General features: G+C 43.3%; 1 protein-coding gene and 1 long non-coding RNA gene across 4 annotated transcripts in view; one reads left to right on the top strand and one right to left on the bottom strand.

Annotated features, from left to right (window-relative positions):
• LOC132358841 (uncharacterized) overlaps positions 1 to 21,075 on the top strand; it is a 234,637-nt gene that overhangs the window by 144,884 nt on the left and 68,678 nt on the right. The gene's annotated exons all lie outside the window — the stretch shown is intronic.
• PRKCQ (protein kinase C theta) overlaps positions 15,429 to 21,075 on the bottom strand; it is a 154,265-nt gene continuing 148,618 nt past the window's right edge. For all 3 annotated transcript variants that reach the window (XM_059912138.1, XM_059912136.1, XM_059912137.1), the window contains exons 17-18: positions 18,390 to 18,518; positions 15,429 to 16,152 (exon numbers count right to left, since the gene is read on the bottom strand). In XM_059912138.1, the coding sequence (XP_059768121.1) occupies positions 15,997 to 16,152; positions 18,390 to 18,518 (285 nt within the window). In that variant the 3' untranslated portion in view covers positions 15,429 to 15,996. The remainder of the gene's footprint in view (positions 16,153 to 18,389; positions 18,519 to 21,075) is intronic.

The raw sequence follows: 21,075 nt of genomic DNA, 5'->3' as shown, positions 1-21,075 counted from the left end.
CTGCAACTCTGTACCCCTTGATCTGTATCTCCCCATTCCCCGCCCCCCACCCCAGCCCCTGGCAACCATGCTACTCTCTGCTTCTATGAGTTTTGACTATTTTAGATTCCACAGCTAAGTGAGACCATGGAGTATTTGTCTTTGTCTGGCTTATTTCACTTATCATAATGTCCTCCAGCTTCATCCTTGTTGTCTCAAATGATAGGATTTCATTTTTTAAGGTTGACTAACATCCCTTATATATTTACACCATACTTTCTTCATCCACTATGGGCATTTAGGTTGCTTCCATATCTAGGCCATCATCAACAATGCTGCAATGAACACAGGAGTTCAAATATCTCTTCAAGATTCTGATTTCATTTCCTTTGGTTATATACCCAGAAGTGGAATTGCTGGATCACAGGGTAGTTCTATTTTTAATTTTTTGAGGAACCCCCATACTGTTTTCCATAGAGGTTGCACCAATTTACATTCCCACCAACAGTGTACAAGGGCTACCTTTTCTCCACGTCCTCGCCAACATTTATTTCTTGTCTTTTTGATAATAGCCCTTCTCACAGGTGTGAGGTGGTATCTCATTGTGGTTTTGATTTGCATTTCCCTGATGATGAGTGACATTGAGCATCTTTTCACGTACCTGTTGGCCATCTGTATGTCTTCTTTTGGGGAATGTCTATTTAGATACATTGCCCATTTAAAAATTATTTTTGTTTGTTTTTTGGCGATTGAGTTGTATGAGTTCCTTACATACGTTGGATATTAACCCCTTATCCACCCCTGCAGTGGTGGAGTGGGCTGCTAGGGCCCTCCTGCTCTCCTTTTCCCCCACAGGGAGAATTTGTGGCCGAGGTGATTCCTCTTGGTGCTGAACTGTACCTGTCTGAAGGATGGGAAACACAGTTAAACACTTTCTATAGCTTTCTATGAGGCCTTCTTTGGTTTTTCCCCTCTACTGTGTTGTTACAGCTTCTTAACTGCACCCTGAGAACCTCCCAGAGCCATTTTCCTCCATGACTAGTTGTTAAATTATTGTTTTGTGGGGTACAAAGGCTGAGACCTCTCAGTTCTCCATCTTACTAATGCTCTCCAACTCGGTCGTATAATCTTTTTTTTTTTAATTTTTATTTTATTTTATTTATTTATTTTTTAACATTTTTATTGGAGTATAATTGCTTTACAATGGTGTGTTAGTTTCTGCTTTATAACAAAGTGAATCAGTTATACATATACATATATCCCCATATCTCTTTCCTCTTGCGTCTCCCTCCCTCCCACCCTCCCTATCCCACCCTTCTAGCTGGTCACAGAGCACCGAGCTGAACTCCCTGTGCTATGCGACTGCTTCCCACTAGCTATCTATTTTACATTTGGTAGTGTATAAATGTCCATATATACACTACCACTCTCACTTTGTCCCAGCTTACCCTTCCCCCTCCCTGTGTCCTCAAGTCCATTCTCTAGTAGGTCTGTGTCTTTATTCCCGTCTTGCCCCAAGGTTCTTCATGTCCTTTTTTTTTTTTTAGATTCCATATATGTGTGTTAGCATACGGTATTTGTTTTTCTCTTTCTGACTTACTTCACTCTGTATGACAGACTCTAGGTCCATCCACCTCACTACAAATATCTCAATTTCGTTTCTTTTTATGGCTGAGTAATATTCCATTGTATATATGTGCCACATCTTCTTTATCCATTCATCTGTCGATGGACACTTAGGTTGCTTCTGTGTCCTGACTATTGTAAATACAGCTGCAATGAACATTGTGGTACATGACTCTTTTTGAATTATGGTTTTCTCAGGGTATATGCCCAGTAGTGGGATTGCTGGGTCGTATGGTAGTTCTATTTTTAGTTTTTAAAGGAACCTCCATACTGTTCTCCATAGTGGCTGTATCAATTTACATTCCCACCAACAGTGTATGAGGGTTCCCTTTTCTCCACACCCTCTCCAGCATTTATTGTTTGTAGACTTTTTTTTTTTTAAATATGATTTAAATTAATTCCACCCGTTTCTTTGTACTATTTTATTTTTCCAGATGATTCTTTTATTTATTTATTTATTTATTTTTAGCTGTGTTGGGTCTTCGTTTCTGTGCGAGGGCTTTCTCCAGCTGTGGCGAGCGGGGGCCACTCTTCATCGCGGTGCGTGGGCCTCTCACTGTCGTGGCCTCTCTTGTTGCAGAGCACAGGCTCCAGACGCGCAGGCTCAGTAGTTGTGGCTCATGGGCTTAGTTGCTCCGCGGCATGTGGGATCTTCCCAGACCAGGGCTCGAACCCATGTCCCCTGCATTAGCAGGCAGATTCTTAACCACTGTGCCACCAGGGAAGCCCTGTTTGTAGATTTTTTGATGATGGCCATTCTGACTGGTGTGAGATGATATCGCATTGTAGTTTTGATTTGCATTTCTCTAATGATTAATGATGTTGAGCATTCTTTCATGTGTTTGTCGGCAATCTGTATATCTTCTTTGGAGAAATGTCTATTTAGGTCTTCTGCCCATTTTTGGATTGGGTTGTTTGTGTTTTGGATATTGAGCTGCATGAGTTTCTTGTATGTTTTGGAGATTAATCCTTTGTCAGTTGCTTCATTTGCAAATATTTTCTCCCATTCTGAGGGTTGCCTTTTCATCTTGTTTATGGTTTCCTTTGCTGTGCAAAAGCTTTTAAGGTTCATTAGGTCCCATTTGTTTATTTTTCTATTTATTTCCGTTTCTCTAGGAGATGGGTCAAAAAGGATCTTGTTGTGATTTATGTCATAGAGTGTTCTGCCTATGTTTTCCTGTAAGAGTTTGATGGTGTCTGGCCTTACATTTAGGTCTTTAATCCATTTTGAGTTTATTTTTGTGTATGGTGTTAAGGAGTGTTCTAATTTCCTTCTTTTACATGTAGCTGTCCAGTTTTCCCAGCACCACTTATTGAAGAGGCTGTCTTTTCTCCATCGTACATTCGTGCCTCCTTTATCAAAGATAAGGTGACCATATGTGCGTGGGTTTATCTCTGGGCTTTCTATCCTGTTCCATTGATCTATATTTCTGTTTTTGTGCCAGTACCATACTGTCTTGATTACCGTAGCTTTGTAGTATAGTCTGAAGTCAGGGAGCCTGATTCCTCCAGCTCCGTTTTTCTTTCTCAAGATTGCTTTGGCTATTTGGGGTCTTTTGTGTTTCCATACAAATTGTGAAATTTTTTGTTCTAGTTCTGTGAAAAATGCCAGTGGTAGTTTGATGGGGATTGCATTGAATCTGTAGATTGCTTTGGGTAGTAGAGTCATTTTCACAGTATTGATTCTTCCAATCCAGGAACATGGCATATCTCTCCATGTATTTGTATCATCTTTAATTTCTTTCATCAGTGTCTTATAATTTTCTGCATACAGGTCTTTTGTCTCCCTAGGTAGGTTTATTCCTAGGTATTTTATTCTTTTTGTTGCAATGGTAAATGGGAGTGTTTTCTTAATTTCACTTTCAGATTTTTCATCATTAGTGTATAGGAATGCAAGAGATTTCTGTGCATTAATTTTGTATCCTGATACTTTACCAAATCCATTGATTAGCTCTAGTAGTTTACTGGTAGCATCTTTAGGATTCTCTATGTATAGTATCATGTCATCTGCAAACAGTGACAGTTTTACTTCTTCTTTTCTGATTTGGATTCCTTTTATTTCTTTTTCTTCTCTGATTGCTGTGGCTAAAACTTCCAAAACTTTGTTGAATAATAGTGGTGAGAGTGGGCTACCTTATCTTGTTCCTGATCTTAGTGGAAATGGTTTCAGTTTTTCACCATTGAGGATGATGTTGGCTGTGGGTTTGTCATATATGGCCTTTATTATGTTGAGGAAAGTTCCCTCTATGCCTACTTTCTGCAGGGTTTTTATCATAAATGGGTGTTGACTTTTGTCAAAAGCTTTCTCTGCATCTATTGAGATGATCATATGGTTTTTCTCCTTCAATTTGTTAATATGGTGTATCACATTGATCGATTTGCGTATATTGAAGAATCCTTGCATCTCTGGGATAAACCCCACTTGATCATGGTGTATGATCCTTTTAATGTGCTGTTGGATTCTGTTTGCTAGTATTTTATTGAGGATTTTTGCATCTATGTTCATCAGTGATATTGGTCTGTAGTTTTCTTTCTTTGTGACAGCTTTGTCTGGTTTTGGTATCAGGGTGATGGTGGCCTCATAGAATGAGTTTGGGAGTGTTCCTCCCTCTGCTATATTTTGGAAGAATTTGAGAAGGATAGGCGTTAGCTCTTCTCTAAATGTTTGATAGAATTCGCCTGTGAAGACATCTGGTCCTGGGCTTTTGTTTGTTGGAAGATTTTTAATCACAGTTTCAATTTCAGTGCTTGTGATTGGTCTGTTCATATTTTCTATTTCTTCCTGGTTCTGTCTAGGAATGTTGTGCATATCTAAGAATTTGTCCATTTCTTCCAGGTTGTCCATTTTATTGGCATATAGTTGCTTGTAGTAATCTCTCATGATCCTTTGTATTTCTGCAGTGTCAGTTGTTACTTCCCCTTTTTCATTTCTAATTCTATTGATTTGAGTCTTTTCCCTTTTTTTTCTTGATGAGTCTGGCTAATGGTTTATCAATTTTGTTGATCTTCTCAAAGAACCAGCTTTAATTTTATTGATCTTTGCTATTGTTTCCTTCATTTCTTTTTTGTTTATTTCTGATCTGATCTTTATGATTTCTTTCCTTCTGCTAACTTTGGGGTTTTTTTTTGTTCTTCTTTCTCTAATTGCTTTAGGTGTAAGGTTAGGTTGTTTATTTCAGATGTTTCTTGTTTCTTAAGGTAGGATTGTATTGCTATAAACTTCCCTCTTAGAACTGCTTTTGCTGCATCCCATAGGTTTTGGGTCGTCATGTTTTCATTGTCATTTGTCTCTAGGTATTTTTTGATTTCCTCTTTGATTTCTTCAGTGATCTTTTGGTTATTAAGTAGTGTATTGTTTAGCCTCTGTGTGTTTATACTTTTTACAGATTTTTTCCTGTAATTGATATCTAGTCTCATAGTGTTGTGGTCAGAAAAGATACTTGGTATGATTTCAATTTTCTTAAATTTACCAAGGCTTGATTTGTGACCCAAGATATGATCTATCCTGGAGAATATTCCATAAGCACTTGAGAAGAATGTGTATTCTGTTGTTTTTGGATGGAATGTCCTATAAATATCAATTAAGTCCATCTTGTTTAATGTAGCATTTAAAGCTTGTGTTTCCTTATTTACTTTCATTTTTGATGATCTGTCCATTGGTGAAAGTGCAGTATTAAAGTCCCCTACTGTGATTGTGTTACTGTCGATTTCCCCTTTTATGGCTGTTAGTATTTGCCTTATGTATTGAGGTGCTCCTATGTTGGGTGCATAAATATTTACAATTGTTATATCTTCTTGGATTGATCGCTTGATCATTATGTAGTGTCCTTCTTTGTCTCTTGTAATAGTCTTTGTTTTAAAGTCTATTTTGTCTGATATGAGAATTGCTACTCCAGCTTTCTTTTGATTTCCATTTGCATGGAATATCTTTTTCCATCCCCTCACTTTCAGTCTGTATGTGTTCGTAGGTCTGAAGTGGGTCTCTTGTAGACAGCATATATACGGGTCTTGTTTTTGTATCCATTCAGCCAGTCTATGTCTTTTGGTTGGAGCATTTAATCCATTTACATTTAAGGCAGTTATTGATATGTATGTTCCTATTACCATTTTCTTAATTGTTTTGGGTTTGTTATTGTAGGTCTTTTCCTTCTCTCATGTTTCCTGCCTAGAGACGTTCCTTTAGCATTTGTTGTAAAGCTGGTTTGGTGGTGCTGAATTCTCTTAGCTTTTGCTTGTCTGTAAAGGTTTTAATTTCTCCATCAAATCTGAATGAGATCTTGCTGGATAGAGTAATCTTGGTTGTAGGTTTCCCCCTTTCATCACTTTAAATATGTCCTGCCACTCCCTTCTGGCTTGCAGAGTTTCTTATGAAAGATCAGCTGTTAACCTGATGGGGATTCCCTTGTATGTTATTTGTTGTTTTTCCCTTGCTGCTTTTAATATTTTTTCTTTGTATTTAATTTTTGATAGTTTGATTACTATGTGTCTTGGTGTGTTTCTCCTTGGAATTATCCTGTATGGGACTCTCTGTGCTTCCTGGACTTGATTGACTATTTCCTATTTCCTTACCCATATTAGGGACGTTTTCAACTATAATCTCTTCAAATATTTTCTCAGTCCCTTTCTTTTTCTCTTCTTCTTCTGGGACCCCTATAATTCGAATGTTGGTGAGTTTAATATTGTCCCAGAGGTCTCTGAGACTGTCCTCAATTCTTTTCATTCTTTTTTCTTTATTCTGCTCTGCAGTAGTTATTTCCACTATTTTATCTTCCAGGTCACTTATCCGTTCTTCTGCCTCAGTTATTCTGCTATTGATCCCTTCTAGAGAATTTTTAATTTCATTTATTGTGTTGTTCAGGATTGTTTGTTTGCTCTTTAGTTCTTCTACGTCCTTGTTAAACATTTCTTTTATTTTCTCCATTCTATTTCCAAGATTTTGGATCATGTTTACTATCATTATTCTGAATTCTTTTTCAGGTAGACTGCCTATTTCCTCTTCATTTGTTAGGTCTGGTGGGTTTTTACCTTGCTCCTTCATCTGCTGTGTGTTTTTCTGTCTTCTCATTTTGCTTAACTTACTGTGTTTGGGGTCTCCTTTTCGCAGGCTGCAGGTTCGTAGTTTCCGTTGTTTTTGGTGTCTGTCCCCAGTGGCTAAGGTTGGTTCAGTGGGTTGTGTAGGCTTCTTGGTGGAGGGGACTAGTGCCTGTGTTCTGGTGGATGAGGCTGGATCTTGTGTTTCTGGTGGGCAGGTCCACGTCTGGTGGTGTGTTTTGGGGTGTCTGTGACCTTATTATGATTTTAGGCAGCCTCTCTGCTAATGGGTGTGGTTGTGTTCCTGTCTTGCTAGTTGTTTGGCATACGGTGTCCAGCACTGTAGCTTGCTGGTCATTGAGTGGAGCTGGGTCTTGGCGTTGAAATGGAGATCTCTGGGAGATTTTCGCCGTTTGGTATTATGTGGAGCTGGGAGGTCTCTGGTGGACCAGTGTCCTGAACTTGGCTCTCCCACCTCAGAGGCACTGCCCTGATGCCTGGCTGGAGCACCAAGAGCCTGTCATCCACACAGCTCAGAATAAAAGGGAGAAAAAAAGAAAGAAAGAAGGAGATAAAATAAATAAAATAAAAATGTTATTAAGATTAAAAATACTATTTAAAAAATTGCAAAAAGTAATAAAAAAAGAAAGAAGAGAACAACCAAACCAAAAAACAAATCCACCAATGATACCAAGCACTGAAAACTATACTAAAAAAAAAAAAAAAGGAAAAACAAAAAACAGACAGACAGAATGCTAGGACAAATGGTAAAAGCAAAGCTATACAGACAAAATCACACACAGAAGCATACACATACACACTCACAAAAAGAGAAAAAGGGGAAAAAATATATATATCGTTGCTCCCAAAGTCCAGCTCCTCAAATCATCCCACCTCCTCCTTGGGATGATTCGTTGTCTATTCAGGTATTCCACAGATGCAGGGTACATCAAGTTGTTTGTGGAGCTTTAATCCGCTGCTCCTGAGGCTGCTGGGAGAAATTTCCCTTTCTCTTCTTTGTTTGCACAGCTCCCAGGTTTCAGCTTTGGATTTGGACCCGCCTCTGCGTGTAGGTCGCCTGAGGGCGTCTGTTCTTTGCTCAGACAGGACAGGGTTAAAGGAGCAGCTGATTCGGGGGCTCTGGCTCACTCAGGCCAGGGGGAGGGAGGGGCGTGGATGCGGGGCGAGCCTGCGGCGGCAGAGGCCGGCGTGACGTTGCACCAGCCTGATGCGCGCCTTGTGTTCTCCCGGGCAAGTTGTCCCTGGATCACGGGACCCTGGCAGTGGCGGGCTGCACCGGCTCCCGGGAGGGGCAGTGTGGAGAGTGACCTGTGCTCGCACACAGGCTTCTTGGTGGCTGCAGCAGCAGCCTTAGCGTCTCCTGCCCGTCTCTGGGGTCCGTGCTGATAGCCGCGGCTCGCGCCCGTCTCTGGAGCTCCTTTAAGCAGCGCTCTTAATCCCCTCTCCCCGCGCACCAGGAAACAAAGGAGGCAAGAAAAAGTCTCTTGCCTGTTTGGCAGCTGCAGACTTTTTCCCGGACTCCCTCCTGGCTAGCTGTGGCGCACTAGCCCCCTTCAGGCTGTGTTCTCGCAGCCAACCCCAGTCCTCTCCCTGCGATCCGACCAAAGTCCGAGCCTCAGCTCCCAGCCCCCGCCCGCCCCGGCGGGTGAGCAGACAAGCCTCTCGGGCTGCTGAGTGCTGCTCGGCACCGATCCTCCGTGCAGGAATCTCTCCGCTTTGCCCTCCGCACCCCTGTGGCTGTGCTCTCCTCCGTGGCTCCGAAGCTTCCCCCCTCCGCCACCCGCAGTCTCTGCCCGCGAAGGGCCTTCCTCGTGTGTGGAAACCTTTCCTCCTTCACGGCTCCCTCCCACTGGTGCAGGTCCCATCCCTATTCTTTTGTCTCTGTTTTTTCTTTTTTCTTTTGCCCTACCCAGGTACGTGGGGGGTTTCTTGCCTTTTGGGAGGTCTGAGGTCTTCTGCCAGCGTTCAGTAGGTGTTCTGTAGGAGTTGTGCCACATGTAGATGTATTTCTGATGTATCTGTGGGGAGGAAAGTGATCTCCACGTCTTACTCTTCCCCCCACTTGAAGCTCCTCCGGTCATATGATCTTATATGTAGAAAACTCTGAGTGGGTCTTTGCTCCAGAAAATGCCCTTCCCAGTTGGCATGAAACTCTTTTATTTCTTTTAATTAAAAAATTTGAAATGTATGCTTCTGGTGGTTAGGCTTTGAGGATTTTGTTGTACTTCGTTGGCACAATTTGTGTCTTCACCTTGCCTATGGAATGACTTTCAAACTCTTTATCCAAATGTTTACAGCACTGCAAATCTGGCTCTAATGTACTTTCCTGTCTGGAAACTTCTGTTCTCTGTGTACTTCAGCTAGTCCATTGATTTGCTTACTTTCCCCAGAAGGCCCAGCCCCAGGTGTGCAGTCTTTGCAGGAGTGTGGGATCTTGTCTCCAGGAAAAGGACAGCTGATTCTGAGTACAAACTAATCCACCACCTTGCCTTGAAGTGCCTTAGTCAGAACCCAGAGCAAAGGGTGCTCTCTGGAAGGAAACAGCAAGACTAGCCCTAAAGACAGATTCAGGGAGATGCTCAAGGAATGCTGTCCCCATTTAAGAGAAAAGGTTTTAGTCTGTGGGAGAGAAATTCATGGATTAAAAGAAACCAGTCACGTCTCATAACTGCAGTTACCAAATTTTGGCTGGTGTTTTGAGTAGCACACATCTTAGGTGAAATAGGAAGCAGAGAGGAAAATTCACAAAGTTCTTTGGGAGAATCCCAAAAGACAAGCCAGGTACTTCTAGGCACATAGTAGGTGCACAATAAACACTGTTGAATGATTTTCTGATTGAGGAGCAAAAAAAGAAAAAAAAGCAGTCAAATGAATAATAGACTGAATGGTTTTCTAAGCTCTCATTACAGTGTTTTAGAAGGAAGCACAAAAGTGTGCCTTTAAATAGAGTTGTTTTATGCCAGGCTATCTTTAGGAGAAATTGGGCTGACCAAGGCAGGGGTCAAAATAATTCTTGTATTTTCCCAAATCCCTTCCTTCTCTTGAGAGCTAGGAGAAGCTGGTGTTGGAGAAACATAATTTAAAAAACCCAAATCTTCCCTCAATCCAGAAAACCTTTCCACAAAGGTAGTAGAGAAAGAAAACCATTGTATTACTGCGGGAGGGCAGGGGCATTAAACCAGACTGTGATGTGCGTCACAGTCAACCCACTGAGAGTTTGCAAAGACAGAAAGGAGTTTCACCCCCTTAGGTAGCCAAGCAGACACAACCTGTGAGAGACCTGTTCTCAAGAGAAACAATCACTGGTCCTCACGTGAGGCAACTTTACATTGTCTATTCCCACACATAGTCCATCCTCACTTTCTCATGGTAGTTGGGGCACCACCTGCATTGGCTTTATTTCCAAGGAGAAACAAAACTCATATATTTAAGACAGGAGGTAGTTTTGCAAATCGAAGCCAGGTGCCCATGAGGTAAGGCTCCTATGCTCCCAAGGGAATCGGGAGAGAGGCGCTCTATCTCCCTTGATGTGTGTGCTTCAAAAAGGTGGCTCCCAGGTCCCCGAGAAAACATTCCTGAGTGTTGAGACCTCCAAAAAAAAAAGTATGTAAAGTTTAACATAACATCTGAGAAAGACAGAGAAAGAAATTCTGGAAGAAAAGGGAGAGGAGAGGGAGAAGTTTCTTCTCTCATTTTCAACAGGGAGAATTAGCCTCCTGTTTTCAATTGGTATTTGTCCTTACCCTGGCCAGGGCTGGAATCATTCTGACCAGACATAGTCTGTTTCCAAAAATCTTCTCTTGTCAGGTAGCAGGATGGGAAACAAAATAAATTGACTCTACCTAGAAGATGTTCTGAACTTGAAGACCATATGTGAACTAGGAGATGTGCATTTAAAAAATAATTCCCTGCCACTAATGGTGCTCAGTCTTCTTTTGTCCACACTGTAAAGGCCCAGGTGGCTGGACACAGCACTCTCAGTTAATGTCAGAGAGGCTGTTTCTGAGCTACTTCTCAGAGACAATCAAGAATTATTCCTCTTGTTGCTGATTTGACTTATAAGACACACTAGACTACCTATCTGTCTGTCTATCTACCCATCCATCTACCTACCTACCCATCCATCATTATCTATCTATCATCTGTCGATATATTGATATAGTTATATCAATAGCTAGAGATATAGATAGATATAGTTGATAGATAGATAGGTAGATATGATGGATGGGTGGATAGATATTTAGATAGATAGATAGATAGATAAATAATCTTCCCTCAGGCTCATGATCAACTTGAAAATATCAAGTGACTCTCATTAGGAAGCATCCACTAATTCCCCACACTGTGCTGGAGCATCTCTTATTCTCATAATGGACAATGGGCTCCATTTTATAGGTGAGAAAATCTCATCCAGGAAGGAAAGTGATGCTGCAAAGCTTATCATGGCTGAGCTGGGACTGGACCTCAGGTCTGTCTGGTTTCCAAACCCACAGTCTCTCCGCAGCTCCCCGTGTCCCCAGGGCCCCAGCACATCTCAGCTTACACATGGGATCATAGGAAGTGATTTTTTTCAACCAGTGTGTTCACAGTAGGGAGGACGACAAGCTCTCCGGATTGTATGGAAGTAGTTCTGGCACCAAGAGGAAAGCTTAACTAGCTGTAATCCCAAAGCCCTCGCCATGCTGCAACTGGGATCTCTGTTCTAAATACTGTCAAAGATTCTCTCCTTGACCAAACTCTACTCAGCCTTCCTGAACTCTTTTTCAACTAAGCGTGACTTTTGGGCTTCTGTGTTTGTCTCTGCATTGTCCAATTTTAGCAAGAATCTTGCTAAGTCAGTTTAACCAGAACCCTCACTCTGGACACCTGATTGGTTTCCTCATCCCCCCCCCCCCCACCCCCAGGTGAGGTCCGATCACCTGGCTTGCCTTCAGCAAGAATCCTTATAGGTCGGTTCAGCCAGAATCCACCTTCCCGCTGCTGTTTCCTCTTAGTAATCTTCCCTCCACTGCCCTGCCCCTCACCGCCACCCCGCACCCCGTCCCTTCTCTATAAACCCCCGCTTTCCCATGCAGTCTCCCCCCTACTGCAATACCCATCGCCACGGCCCCCCTTGAATAGTCATCCTTCCTGCGCTTTCACAAGTGTCACAGGGTGTTTTCTTTAACCATGTTGACACGTTTATAAACCGCGGTGTGGGTGTTCCACTGGCAGGAAGAAACAGCTGCCAACTCACAAAGAGCCGGAGAGAGGCTTTCTTCCTGTGTGTGTGGAAAAACCGTGAGCTCTGCAGTCAGAGAGGATATTGAAGGCCGGTGAGGGAAGAAGCAGGCGAGGGAAATGAGGTGACAGGACAAAAATGGAGAGAACCACGATGGGGGATTCACGTGGACAAGAAACTGGGCGATGGTGGGAGGTTTGGCCACGGGAGGAGGGTGGTGAAGGCCTGGCAGGGGTGGGATGGCCCGCGTGCACGTGTGGCGGCCGGATGGGCAGGATGGCGCAAAGCTCACTGCCGCCTTCTCCTAGCGCACCGCTGGCTTCATAGAATAGTGTGTATCAATTTCCCGAGGCTGCTGTCGTAAATTCCCAGAAGCTGGATGACTTGAAAACAACAGAAACGTATTTTCTCTCAGTTTTGGAGGCCAGAAGTTCAAAGTCAAGGTGTTGGCAGGACCACGCTCCCTCTGCAGGCTCTAGGGGAGGACCCGTCCTGGCCTCTCCCAGCTTCTTGTGGCCCCAGGTGTTCCTGGGCTTTGGGCTACCTCACTCCAATCTCGGTCTCCGTCTTCACCTGGCCTTCTCTTCTCCCTGTTGTCTCTTGTAAGGACGCTCGATGTTGGATTTAGGGTCCAGCCATAAAATCTAGGATGCTCTCACCTCTAGATCTTTAACTTAATGACATCTGCCGAGACCCCTTTACCAAATAAGGTCATATTCGCAGGTGCCAGGTGGACATACCTCTGGAGGGGCCACCATTTAAACATCATACCGTGCATTCATTTACTTCCTCACCTGCCCAACAACTCATTTTGAGCCCGAATATACCAAGGAACCGTGGCAAGGACAGAGACAAACTAGAGAGTCTGCCCTCAGGGGTTTACAGTCTAGAAAGAGGGGCAAAGTAGATGCTTGTAGAGCTTGATGAAAAAATGGTGAGTGCTGTGGGAAATGCACAGAGAAATACAATAGGATGGGAACTTAACAAGGTGAGAGATACATCAGCTCAAGTCGGGAGTATTTCATGGCAGACTTGATATTTGAAGTGGATCTTGGGAGACGGGAAGACATGAACTTGTGGAAATGCGGCATTCTAGGCAGAAAAACTAGCTTCCCGAAGGCCTGGAGGCAGGAAACGATGGGGGTTCACGGGCAGTGCTAAGAAATCCGGATCAGTGGGAGCACAGGTGAGTGAAAGGCAAAGATGAAAGGCGATGGTAGAGAGGTTGTCTGGGGACAAGATGGGGTGCCCTGGATGGGGTTCAGCCAGGGAAGATTACACAGCGTTTTGAACATGAGGGTGTGGGATAATAACCTTGATTTCTGAAGATAATATTTTTATATTTCATAAATAGTAAAAATTATTTTAAGCTAGAGATATTTGAGATTCAATAGATGCAGAGAGAGGCCTTCCTGGAGCTTTCTTTAACTAAAAGCAGACACTTAAGAGAAATAAGGACCACCATGAATTCCTTCTTTGGGGTGGGTGTGATCCCAGGAGTGAGGCTAAGAGTAAACCTACTTCCATAAATCTCCATTTTGGGGCAGTTTCTGGCCCTGAAGAAAACAAGACAGGAAGACCACTCATACCTATGTGGACAAACATTATCACAAACTTTCTTGTCTCCTGAAACCCTTATTTGCTCTTTGCATTGGAGCCTTTTCTTTTTCCTCTCTTTCCTCTGGTAAGTTAGCTATTTAAACCCCAAATTCTAACCACTCCTTTGAGTGCCTCATCACGTGTACGCATGTTGCATGTGTAGATAAAAGCATGCTTCTCTTGCTCATCGGTATTTTGTTAATTTAATTCACAGGCCCTCAGGTACTGAACCTAAGAGGTAGAGGAAAAGTTATTCACACTCTACAGTTTATATGTTGTATATGTGAATTAAAATGGAGGAGACTTAAGATGGGGACACTAGTTCATCAGCTATTAAATAATCCAGGCACGATTAGCAGGAGAGAAAGTAGAGATAAGTATATAGTTTGGAGAAGTTGCAGAGGCAGAATCATAAGAATTTGGTAAGAGAGAGAGGGAGGTTAGAAAGGGGGAAGGGATAGTCAACAAGGACTCTGTGGTTCTAAGCCTGGATGACCAGGTCCACGATGGTGCTGTTAATAGAATGAGGGACTACAAGAGAGATAAAGATCGTAAGTGAACAGGATGAGTTAGTGGAACCTGTGTGAAGCCTGGCAGAGAGGCTAGAACTGGGGATGAGGATTGAGATTGTCTGAACTGCTCGTTCTTGAAGGCATGGCGTGGGAGGAGAAAACCAAGGAAAAGTGAAAGCAAGCAGGGAAGAGGGGACTTGGAGGTGATTTGGGGAAGGAGGGAACGGGGCCAGCCGGGGGTGGGGTGGGGGGTCGGTAATCAAAGGTGGAGGGGATGAAAGAGCAAAGGGCTGTGTCAGAACATCCGAGGGGCCGAGATGAAAGAGAGGGTCTTTCCTTGTATAAAAAGCTGCAGAGGGGTCCATGAGGATCTAGAACATTCCACATGAACTGCCAAGAGGGCGTCCTTGGGGGAAGCAGTGTCAGGAGAGAAGTTGGAGGGCAGAGCTGAGTTCGGGGGTTGGAGATCACTCCTTCAAGAATCTTGTGGGGGGGAAGAGCATCCCAAGTACTGGGAGCAGGAAGTGCAAAGGCCCTGAGGCAGAACGGTGTCAGGGTGGTGGAGAAACCACTATGACTGAAGCCAGTTGAGCAAAGTTGAGCGTAGGAGGCTAAAGACCTCATCCTGCAGGTCCTTTGAAGGCTGTGTAGGGAATCTGGAATAAAGTATGTTGGAAAGTGAGTGGGAAAAAAAAAAAAAAAAAAGAAATCTTGTGGGGAAGGAAAAGAGGAATATAATACTAATAACTTAAAGGTTATCTGAGTTTCTCTCCTGTTGGGGATTTTTAATGATTCTCAAAATTTAAAACATTAACTCAATGCTAGCTACATTTTGCTGATAACCAAAACAGAACCAAGTTTGGGGCAGGGGGGAGGGGCAAGTAGGGAATTAAACTATGAAGAGGCATCTTTCTTTCTTTTTTTTATTCCATTTTTACATATCCACCTCTTTGTCATGAAGTCACAACATTTTATCAAAATATACACACAGCACAGATATTTTAAACATGGATAGCTAGAATTCTTATTAAATAAGATCGCTGCAAATCGCATGCATGGGTCTTTATCTTGAAGGATGTCTCTCTCAAGAGACTTAGGAGTCATCAAATCACCAGTAATGGTATAATAAAGGGATGGGTTATCTTTTCTCTAGAAGAATTACGCACTTCATTTTTTTTTTTTTCCCTGTTCTAATGTGAGGATGGTAATGAGAAACTGCCACTGATACTGAAATCAACTGAGAATGGATGGATGGAAAGGTTCTATTGGCAGGAGTAAAATGACTCTATCTTTATTGGACTCTAAATTTAATTTCTACGTTGACAAGATAACCAGAGTAGGGGTCTAGTAAACATTGCACATGGATGACACGAACTCCCCCCACTTTCCTCTTGCCCGTGAATTTCATGGCTAAATCAGAATGAATGAATTTGTAAGTCTCAAGTTACAAGCTATGTTTATTATGAAGAATTCCCATAAGAACCTATTCAGGGCTTCCCCTACCCCCTACCCTTTACACTCGCCCAGGTGTGAACAGAATAAAATGGGTTTAGTGGTTACTTGTCTGCGGCCGAGTGGACGCCAGTGCTACGCCAGGCAACGTGCAGTTTCAGTCTTGAGAGGTCTGGACTCTGCTCCTTGAGCCAACACGTATGTCACTGATCAGCAGTTGGTGCCCAGGTGAAGAGCCATAACTTAGAGTGAAATTAAGTTTTCAAATCTTTCACAGTGCGGAGAGCCATCTTCAAGTAAATAACTACAGTGAGGAAGGACCTAACTTCAAGAGTGGCTGTGAGAGATGACAGGGGAGAATCCAAAGGGCATCGTCATTAGTGAAGCAGAGCTGGTTTCTGCTACAGATGCAAAGTCGGTGAGGAGCTCAAAGGGCTCAGCCTTTACTGTTGAGTGTTTCTTTTCTTTTCCAAGTTGAAAAGGAACCCAAGAAGTGTCACTTGAACCAGTTCACAGAGAGAAGGCAAATCCCTTCGTGTGTCTGGAGAGGCGAGTTCAGGATATCAGCTTCTCCATCCCTGGATTCATGAAGGAAAAGTTCCGGAACATGTTCTGGTCCATGCTGTTGATCAGCGCTCTGTCTGCAAATGACAGCCGGGGCTTCTCATTCAAGAATTCTTTGTCGAAATTGCTGCAGTCGTACGGTGATTTCTTGACCAGAGTTTAAGGGGTGGGGAGAAAAAGAGAGGAAAATCAGCCACTGAATTCCTGATTCATTCAAGATATGGCTTTTGCCATCTAGGCTATAATCTGCGTATGAAAACGCTGGCGTCTGCCAATAAACGAAAGTAATACTGATAGATGATTGTATACGGCCTTTGTTGAACACCTCTAAGATCCTGACTCACCAGCGTATTTAATTACAGCGTAGTGTAATTAAATTCGTATACAGGAATTCCAGGATGTGTACATTCAAATAACTTTACATGAAGGAGGACTGGCAACCTTTGAAAAAGTGGTAAGCCCCAATTTGACCTCTGTCCTTTTAGTCTACAGGGGACAGTCGGGGGTGGGGGGGCAGGGGGAGTGGCAGGTGGAGGTGGGAGCAGAGGGGCCGGAGGATTGGAGAAGTTTTGCAGATTATATATCCCGGTTCTTCTATCAATATCCTTCACTACCACTGGTTCCCCTACCCACATTAATTTTATTCTTTTATTTTTAAAATTTTTACTGGAGTATAATTGATTTACAATGTTGTGTTAGTTTCAGGTGTACAGCAAAGTGAATCAGTCATACATATACATGTATCCACTCTTTTTTAGATTTCTAATAAGGACCTACTGTATGGCACACGGAACTCTACTCAGTACTCTATAATGGCCTGTATGGGAAAAGAATTCCACATTAATTTTATTATTAAACATCTTGGACTGTCTTCCAGAGACAACACAGATTGGGATGAGCTCCCTTCTGGTCACCTGGTCCACTGGTGCCCATGACAAAAAAAGAGACCTATTTATAAATACTGTTCAGTATGGTGTACACTTCAGCTTTCTAAGATTAAAAGCAACCATAATCAAATGTCACCCTTATGTGAGCGTGCCTAAGATCCAGGCCCATCCCACCCTCAAGGGGGCCCCTGAGCTGCTGAGGCCAATGGTCTGTGGTCTCTGCCTACAAATAGCCACTCAGACCATGGGTCAGGGAAATTCCTTCCTACGGGAGGAGCTGGGAGTTGTCCCATAGGGAAAGCATAGCTGAAACGTCTGATTTTTATGTGGAAAATGTCGAGTCCATTGTAGTCTACCATGGAAGCTGAGACATGAATGACATTGTTCTGATGAGCTGGAAAAAGGCAAAAATTCATCATATCATAAACAAATTATTAACCCATGTAGTAGAAATGGTGCTGTTACAAATAATAAGAGTGCTAGAGGCCAGCCGGTAGGACCCTTGGAACATCTCCAGAGCTTAGGACAAATGTTGACCATAAGTAACTCTTCCTGCCCTGGGGGTGCAGTGCTGCTTCTGGCTACCCACTGGCACGGCTAATACCAGAAGATACTTTCTGGAGTGAATGCTCTGCTTTGAAATCCACAAGCCTGTGCCACCTCCGTGCGAAGATAGTTTATGTCTACCCAGGTCATTGCTACCTTGTTCCCAGAATCGCCAGGAAAGGGTAAAGCTGGCAAATCCACCACTTTGCTGTACTCCTTAAAAAATTATTATTTACTCTTTAAGTTGTGGTAAAATGTACATAACATAAAAATGACCATTCTAACCATTTTAAGTGTACAGTTTAGGGGCATGAAGCACATTCACGTGTTGGGCCATCCATCTCCAGAACTTTTTTCATCTCATCTTTGCTTCATTTTATGGTGACCCAGGAAGTTCTGCCTTTTCTCGGGGAGGTTGGTGACTCTTGCTGGTGGGTATGTACATGGGAATTTAGAGACCTGTCTTTTTCTAAGTATCAGTTTACTTCTTAAATGAAAAAACACCTACCAATTACCATTAGGGTCTGTAGTTATATGAACAGATGACAAATGTCAGAGAAACTTTCATAAATATCACAGAAAACATGGATCCAAAACTCCTGTCAAAGGATGCAGGGTTTATGCTCAGGTTTGGGTCATGCAGACTGTGACCCTGAAGCCTGGACACACCCTGTGCAAAGCTCCACATGGCATCTGAGGGTCATCCCCACATATACATGTTCAGTCTAAGGCATGTACACGTGGTGATCCGTTCTTCACACAAATACATTTGATCACACAGGTTAAATTCTGCCAGTGAGTAACATCCCCTCCCCCCCAGCCCAATAGCCTGATTAAAGAAGACTTTCTTCCAAGAACTGCGGAGGGTGGGTGGGAAGTCAAGGCCCCGGCAGCCTGGGTGTGATGTGAGGACTGTGCTGGCAGGACCACAGGGCCCCAGAGGCTCCTTACCACCTTAGGCCTGAACGGAGGGTCAATCTCCTTCTTCTCCAGCTCTTCCCAATTGATCTCCCGAAACAAGGGGTGCTGGCGGATGTCTCCCCTCACCCCCAGGCGCTTTTCAGGTTCTCTTACGAAGAGCTGAAAGGGAGCAGAAGGGGAGCAGTTACTTCTCAAGGGATGAACCAGGCCCCTGGGAGGCAGGTGCACTTCTTAGCGTGGGAGCCAGGACCGCATGCACTTGACTCCACTAAGAGAAGGGCCCGGCTTTTGCCACCTGATTTCCGAACCTTGTTTTTCTACCAACCACCATAAACTATCGACCCAAGTCAAACCAGCAGCAACAAGTCTACTGAATATTCCAGAGTCTGGGCTTTGCTCTAGAAGTGCAATGTTTTGAGTTATCTAGGCCTGGATTGAAATCAGCTTTGCCCTGTGTTGTTATTCATGGGAACTGGCAAGTTACAGAGTCAGTTCCCTCATCAGTAAGGTGAGGGAAGTATTCTCCTCGCAGGGCTGTTTTGTGGGTTAAAACAACAACAACAATATACACACACACACGCACACACAGAGGTGTGTGCTAATTCCTGGTCTGTAGAACCCAACAGCAGAAAGTAAGTGACCAATGTGTTTGTTGTTTGGTTTACTGTCCATCGATCAAGTTTGATTTCTTTAAAAGCTGCTTTCTTAGGATTACAGTCTTGCTCTAAAGAAAAGCTCACTTCAGGTGTGACATAAACTAGCCCCTGACAATCAGCTTTGTACTTTGTAAGGCATCTGAGTATCTGGAATCACTCTTCACTCCTGCAAACCTGCTGGACACTAATACTTTATTCATATCATCTTTAATCATCTCTGACCCATTACATATGTATTTCGTCTTTGTGCTCTCCCCTCTCCTATTACTTCCCCCCATGAGGTCAAAATGAACATTGGCCAGGACAGGAAAGAAACCTGGAAACTCTTCAAACTTAAATAAAACATGTCAAGGGCTTTAAGGAAGTAGAAGAGTCCTAGAATAGTCTCAGGTCCTGGGGGTCTGGAGTAGTTACCTCTTCTCTTACATCAGGCTAGACGTTTATGTATCAAATAACTGCTTATTACAGGGTATCATACGGAGACTCTGAGTCTTGAAAACAGAATCCAAGTCAAGTGCAGAGATTTTCCATGAAGTTCTGGCAGGACTGGACCTCCATTTGCATCTACATTGCATGAACCTCTTGCTTATACCTCTTATAAGAAGAGTCAGTCTTACGTGTAGTCAAAATCTTCAAAAGCTCTAGTCTGTAATCACTAACTAACTAATTAACTACCATGCTGTAGCAAAGTGGAGATATTTTCTTTCTTTTTTTTAATTAGGAGACTCCTCTTAAAGCCCAAGTGAGACCTCATGCAGCCACCTAGTATATCCAAGTGGTAAATTGTTGGAATGGCCCCAGCTTCCTCTCCCCTTTTTCATATGGAGGCCGCTGAGGCCCCTTTGTGGAAACTTAGGGTTCCAAAGTACCCCATTAGAAAATCACTGCATAGTGGATATAACATGAGACTGTCATTCAAGAGGCTTACTACCGACACGGCCTGGGGCAAGTTTCCTGAGTCTCAGTTCCCTCACCCGTAAAATAAAGGGTTAGACAAGGTGGTCCTTATGTCCCGTGAGTCCTAACATCCCCTGAACCCCTAGGCCAGTCTTCCAGGCTCTCTGCAATGCTGACACTCATCCTCTGATTTCACTGTGACCTTCTCTTCCATCCGGACACACCTACTCATTGAATATGCATCTGCCTTTCCTACCTCTGCCCTTCACCAATGACATTTCCGTCTTGCCAGGGTTTCCCTCTCCCCACATCCACTCCCATTTCTTCCTCTTCCTCTTTAAATCCTGACTCACCTGTCAGGATTCAGCTTACACCCCCTTTCCTCTGTGAAGCTTTGATTACCTCCACCCACGGTGAGCTCTCTCTCCTCGTCAAGTCATATTCACATGGTTGGTTACATCACTCATCCCACCCAATGTCCCTTGAGAGTCAGGTCTTGTGCTAGAGGCCTCATCGAGACCATCTTGACTTTAAAGGCAGATTCTAAAAGCAGAAAGCTTTTAGAAACCGAGGCTCAGAGTAGCTAAGTAACTTGCTCAAGACCACGGGTCTAGCCAGCAGTAGAGCCTAAACGATGAGCAACCCCTTCCTACTTCTGGTTTTGGATGGTCTCTCCTCTGTGGTCCATAGAACACCTCCCTTCCATTAAAGGAAATTAGCACACTGTGTGTGTGTGTGTGTGTGTGTGTGTGTGTGTGTGTGTATTTAAAGACTGTCTTTCTTGCTGTAGTGTAAGCTTTGGAAGGCAGATATCATTTATGTTTCTGTTTCTTACAGAATCCAGCCCAGTGCCGTGCACAAAGCAGACACTCAATAAATGTTTGTTGAATACATGAGTAAGCTGTCTTTCCACTTTTTTTCCAGATTATGTGTCTTAAAGTCTCTGTCTTCTGTTAGTCTCTTGGTTTCAGCATATAGAACAGCCTAGAGAAAAGTTCACAGTAAAGCACACTTTCCTATAGACTCAGACACCAGCAAGGGTCAAGAGAGGGAAAAGCAGATCGATGCTTTCAGGAGAAGAGGGAATAAGTGACTTGCCCCCCACCCCTTCCCTTGAAATGATCCTGATAAATGATCGACTTCCACTTCTTAAGGACATTTTG

This window comes from Balaenoptera ricei, chromosome 2, assembly GCF_028023285.1.
Source record: "Balaenoptera ricei isolate mBalRic1 chromosome 2, mBalRic1.hap2, whole genome shotgun sequence".
Classification (NCBI taxonomy): Eukaryota; Metazoa; Chordata; class Mammalia; order Artiodactyla; family Balaenopteridae; genus Balaenoptera; species Balaenoptera ricei.
This window is presented reverse-complemented; position numbering and strand designations above follow the sequence as displayed.